This window comes from Pelobates fuscus, chromosome 1 (genome assembly GCF_036172605.1).
Source record: "Pelobates fuscus isolate aPelFus1 chromosome 1, aPelFus1.pri, whole genome shotgun sequence".
NCBI classification, from domain to species: Eukaryota; Metazoa; Chordata; class Amphibia; order Anura; family Pelobatidae; genus Pelobates; species Pelobates fuscus.
The window spans coordinates 419,853,857-419,859,924 of NC_086317.1; the positions used below are offsets into that span (position 1 = coordinate 419,853,857).

Genomic DNA, 6,068 nt, shown 5'->3' on the forward strand with positions numbered 1-6,068 from the left:
CTACCTCTGTTGTAGCGTGGCCGAGCCCTGTATGGTCCGCGGGAACAGGGAGCTTTTGTTTCCTGTACCCGGCCGGACTGAAAGGAAGTGCACACTCAGTGTTCACTTCCTGTTAGTCCGGCCGGGTACAGGAGACAGATGCTCCCTGTACCCGCGGACCATACAGGTCTCGGCCACGCTACAGTGAGGGAGTGACAGGAGGGAGCACCGAGCACTGAGCGCTGCCCTCCTGTCAGCCCATCTCCTCCAACTGCGCCCGGTCGGTGCGCCCTCATGGACGCACCAGCCCGGGCAAAGCTGCAGCCGGCTGAGGCTCTCCATAGAATGCTCGGGCGGCTGCAGCATGAGGGGGGCAGGCGCTCCTGCGCGGAGGGGGAGGTGCTCCCCTTCCCAGTCTGCAATGCGTGCCATTCCCTGATGGAGCCGCACGCAGCCAGAGGGCACCCGTGGCCGGCGGAGCTGGGGGGGATTTATCTATAACCTGTCCCCACCACGGTCGCAGGACAGCTCAGCTCCTGCACATAGGGCCACAAATAGCCCACAAATAGCCAACAAAACGCACTTTTAAGGGGAAATCCCGGCAACTACTTACCTGCGACCCTCGATGTAACCGGGCTGCCGAGCCGAGGAGAGGCTTGCTCCCGCAGTTCTAGTCCCTCGGAGGATGGGGCCCGCTGCACCAGGCGAGACCTATGCTGGCGGTGAGTGAAGCGGACGGCCGCCGCAACACTATCCCGCCCGACGGAGCCCGACCCGCGTGAAGAGCCGACGGACCCGGTCCTGCTTCCCCCCCACCGGACCGGGGGGGTGATCCCGGTCCAAACCAAACCGAGCCAGACTCCTCTACCCTCGGAGACACGGATAACGGGTAACCCGCGACCAACACACAAGATGGCGGTGGCCATGTGAGCACAGCAAGCTACCTCGAGCACAGGCCGACCAACAGCCTTCCTGTATTCCTGCATGAGGGGTAATGCCACACGGGGTCCCACACACCCAGAGATGCCCCTGACTTATGTCACCCTCCAACTACCACACCTATGCATGCCACTGTTTAGAGGCCCGCTCACTCTTCTTCTGAGCCGGGCGCTCACAGGGGAGGAATTTTCCCCCCACAGCCTGCCATACACCCAGGGAAAAGCCGGGGAAACTCCTGCTGTTTCGGCACTGATACCTTTAGCCGAACAACTGACCGACTACTGTACCGACCCGGCGGAACCCTGGGCCCACGGACCTGGTGATGGGCCCAATGGCGAAAGGCAAGAGCACCTACACAGGCCGAAGACCAGCGGCCCTAGACAGCAGGGCAGCCACCAAAGGGAACGTGGCGTAGCGACGCCAGCCCACAGCGACCACCAGCGGACCCGGGGCGCACATAAGCGGACTGACACCTAAGATCTACAAGCCAGGAACCGGCATGGGCCAAATGGGACTGTTCTGTGGACTAGTGATACTTGTTCTCTCTACGTCCCCCTGCAGGAACTCTCACCAACTCACGCTTTGGTTAACCAGTTATGCCACCCCTCACCGATTCTGGATGGGCTACCATAAAGAAGCCTGCTACCACTCTTGTCTCCCTGCTTACCGCATGGTATAATGTTATCTAGGCTGCAGAGATGCTTTTGCCAGCTAGCTTAACGTGATCTTCCATATAAGTGTGTCTTTAATCTGCATGTAACATATGGTGTAGTTTTACCGTGTTTTCCAGTAGCCAACACTGCAGAATCTTATGTGCCCTACTATACCTTTTACTGTAATACCCATAGTGTGACATCATTACTTACAATAGCAACCGTAGTAAAGCATGTACACCCATCTAAAGCGAGGACAATCAACGTAAATGTTAAATTAATGCTCTTAACCGATTGATATTAATTTGTATTAACTAAAAAAAAAAAGTGCTCTGTTCATCTATTACCCTATGTAACAAATGTTTTGAAACCTACATATGGAATGCCGTTGGGGTACCATATGTAAGCATGTAATTACTATAAGTACTGCAAAAATAAAGATTTACAAAAAAAAAAAAATATATAGGTAACGTCCTGTGCACTTTTACCATGCCTGCACAAAATCCCACTGGCATCACAATCCTACTGCCTGGCTTCTCTAAGCAGGGAAAGATTTTGCACTGCTTAATAAAGAACCCTCTCTTGATGCATGCAGGAAATTGGGAGAATGGGTGATGATATAGTCTGGCATGGAGTGTTTATAAATAAAAATATGATTTCCATTTTTTATTGCATTTACTTATTTATTTTGTGGAGGCACCATCCACTTGTGTCTTCTCAGACATATGTAAATAGAGATGGAAGGTAGGGAGAGTGTGTCAGGTTGCCACTAATTAGTGGGGGGTAACCCCTATACAAAACATTGATACAAGAAAGAGCAAAGAAGGTTTAGTCATCGATACATAAGTATAAAGTATTCCAGATCTAAACCTTAAATCAGGGCAACCATTCTAAATAATCTCTTTAAAACATAACCTTTAATAAAACTTAGCTAAAAGTACTGTGTGCACAACATCAATGAAAAGGGAAAAAGGGATCATCGCTACAAGGTACTTGCTAAAGTAATAGTAGTACCTACGGCACGGGGGTAGTCATAATAAAGTAATCTTAAATCCAAATACCCAAAATAAAAAAAATAATAATAACCAAATTAGAAAAAAAGTGAATAAGTATATCTCCAACTCCCTTCACTCAGTTCCAAAGTAGCGTTGACTCCCCTTCCCCTAATGCTAGAAGTATAGCCTAAGCTAATAAACTGCTAGCTACCTATCTATTTAGTGAATAAAAACAGTAGCAAGATGGCTAATCTAGAAGAAAGTAAGCTGCAGCATCATCCCCATATAGCTCTGCCACCCACTGCTCTAAATTCCCGACGCGCGTTTTGCCGACTACCGACTCTTCCAAGGGAATCGGGTAAGAGAAAATCGATAGTTTAAATATTCCGCCCTCTACTCTTGTTGGATAGTAAATCCGCCAACCGGATTGGAGGGCTGAAGAGTGACGTCCAATTTGTCCGTTTAACCCTTAGTGGGATGGGTAAAAAATCAAAATACAATAATAATTAGTTAGTTAGTAACTTAGTGTGCCAATTATTATTAAAGTATTACACCAAGCTAGAATTATGCATTAAGTCCCTTCTGTATGATAGAAAGTCCAAAGGTGCTGAGAATGATTAACATTCTCAGACTCATAAGTACACCCATAATTTCGTTATGTCTCTTGTAGCAAAAGTTTGCTACAGTAACTATCCATTCAGTATGTTACCAATCTCCAGTAACTGTAATTGTATTCATCAAGTGATTATACAGTCCTTATGCTGGGATTTACCAAGTCATAGAGAGAGATGGAATTAAGCAACAGCAATCATGAACTGATGGTCGTTATTAAAATCAAACATGTTTACAAATGTTTTTGTCCAATCATATCTTTCAAAATTTCCAATATGAAATTAATAGCTACTACAAGGCTTTTCGTTCGTGGTTGGAGTATATATCTAGGAGTATTTCTTGCAGAAAGCCCAGAAGTGAAGTAATTTCATTGATGAAATGGTAATAAATTCTTATAGCTTGATAAATCTCGTTTTGGGTGAAGAACAACCCCCAGGGTCAAGGATAATACATTGAGTAAATAAATATAATATAAAGTAATATTATGAACCATAACCACTGTGTGTCAAGGTACATTATTTATGAATGAAAGTTTTAATTAATATTTATTTTTCGATTGTATTGGTATAGCATCTTCAAAGAGAAGTTTAGTAAAGTAACCTATAGTAATGTAAAACACCTTAATTCTTAGGTGTAAATACACATTATTCCGAGATTTATATACACATTATTCCTAGATCTATACATATCCATAGTTATTATGTGATAATAACTACGGAGAGATCTTTTAGTCTACTTATGGCCACAACAGTCCTCCTGGTTGGAGCAATTCCTTTTGGCTCTCAGATATTGGCCATATGGAATATTGGCCTTTAGATGATAGGGGTGAAAGCTATGCCAATGTAGGTAGCTGTAGGTTTTCTAAATAACGAGGTAGTCACCTCCCCATCATCTAAGATGTTAATCTTTAAATCCAGGAAGACTAGTTCTCTCTCATCAATAACGTGAGTAAGCTTCACATTTATTTCATTATTGTTGAGGTGTTCTACCATTTCCTCAAACAGTGTAAAGGAGCCTTACCAAAAAATTAACACGTCATCTATATATCTATACCATTTGTATATAGATGTAGTGAATTTAGTATTGATACTGGTATACACTATAGTTTCTTCCCACCAACCTAAAAATAAATTGGCATAACTAGGCGCACATGATGAGCCCCTTAGTTGTAAGTAATACTTGCCGTTAAATGTAAAGTAATTGTGAGTTAGTACAAACTTAAGCAGAGACAAAATGAAAGACTGTTCTTGTTCATTAAAAGTTTGGATTTATCCAAAAAATAAGCGACGCCTGCTAGTCCTTTGTCATGTGGGATATTATTATAGAGTACCACCACGTCCAGACTAGCTAGTGACGTGTATGGGGGTACAGTGAGGTTCTCAAAGGTTAACACCGTCTGTTTAGTGTCTCGTATATGGGAACTGAGGCCTTGTACTTATGGTTGTATAACTTATCCAAGAACTTACTGGCCGGTTCCCTCGGAAGAGCCAGTAGTCGGCGAAACGCGCGTCGGGAATTTAGAGCAGTGGGTGGCAGAGCTATATGGGGACGATGCTGCAGCTTACTTTCTTCTAGATTAGCCATCTTGCTACTGTTTTTATTCACTAAATAGATAGGTAGCTAGCAGTTTATTAGCTTAGGCTATACTTATAGCATTAGGGGAGTGGGAGTCAACGCTACTTTCAAACTAAGTGAAGGGAGTTGGAGATATACTTATTCACTTTTTTGGGGGGGGGGGGGGTATTTGGATTTAAGATTACTTTATTATGACTACCCCCATGCTGTAGGTACTACTATTACTTTAGCAAGTACCCTGTAGCGCTGATCACTTTTTCCCCTTTCATTGACCTTGTGCACACAGTACTTTTAGCTAAGTTTTATTAAAAGTTATGTTTTAAAGAGATTATTTACAAGGGTTGCCCTGACTTAAGGTTTAGATCTGGAATACTTTATACTTACGTATCGATGCCTAAACCTTCTTTGCTCTTTCTTTTCTCAGACATATGAAAACAAATACACAAGTTACAAGTCAACTTTATAAATGCAATATGCTTTTCAGTCAGATTAGATGGATCATCTTTAATAATGTAGACGTTTACATTATCTAAATTTGTTTGGCTTTTTTTTTTCAGGCTGCAAGGTCCACCTCCAGTTGTAAATGTCCAACTTGAGAAAGGTGAGTACCATAATTATTTCCTAAACCCAATATTTTTTTCTTATTTGATATTTATCTGCCTCCTCATTCAACTATTCTTCCTTTTTGCTGTAGGCTTCCAGAAGTCCAATTACCAAACACCTTCAGGACGTTACAGATTTCGCAAAAGTAGAAACTCCAAGAAACTTTAAAGAATCATTCCATCATGAAACGGTCTCCTTAAGACCTCTCAACCCACCTGCGTACACATAAGAAATGGAAGTCTTATCTTCAAGAAGTTTCAATTACTGACTCAATCATAAAATAAGCTTGCTATCGTTAAGATGTTTTTTATAAACACAATTGCTCCTCTGCTTAGAATTCAACAAGCGGATTTCTATCTCTTTTTTTTTTTATTTTTTATATTTGAATATTTTTTTATTAATGAAGAATGCAGAGGAGGAGATTAAATCCAAGCCATTTTAAATCCTTAGTATTGTCCTAGATCTTTGTATGAATCACTGTATGACAGATCTGTCCACCTTTCTCCCCTGATATTTAAACCAGTCTGTGAACAGTGCACCAAAAAAGGGTGGAGAGGGGCATGTGTAAGAACACCGCACAGCAGAATGGTGTACATTCTCTTGGCATGCGTTCATCAGCTTTCTGTCATTGTGGCATGGAAGAAATGACTGTCTATGAAAAGGTGAAGCACTCAACAAGAGAATGACATTGCCAAATCAGGGATGCATCACA

The 6,068-nt window shown here is 42.8% G+C and overlaps 1 protein-coding gene across 1 annotated transcript in view; it reads left to right on the plus strand.

Annotated features, from left to right (window-relative positions):
* Nucleotides 1–5,837, plus strand: part of LOC134570604 (keratin, type II cytoskeletal 80-like) — a 50,801-nt gene extending 44,964 nt beyond the window's left edge. The window contains exons 8-9 of the mRNA XM_063428536.1: nucleotides 5,311–5,354; nucleotides 5,448–5,837. Coding sequence (XP_063284606.1) covers nucleotides 5,311–5,354; nucleotides 5,448–5,524 — 121 coding nt within the window. The 3' untranslated portion in view covers nucleotides 5,525–5,837. The remainder of the gene's footprint in view (nucleotides 1–5,310; nucleotides 5,355–5,447) is intronic.
* Nucleotides 5,838–6,068: the final 231 nt, after the last annotated feature.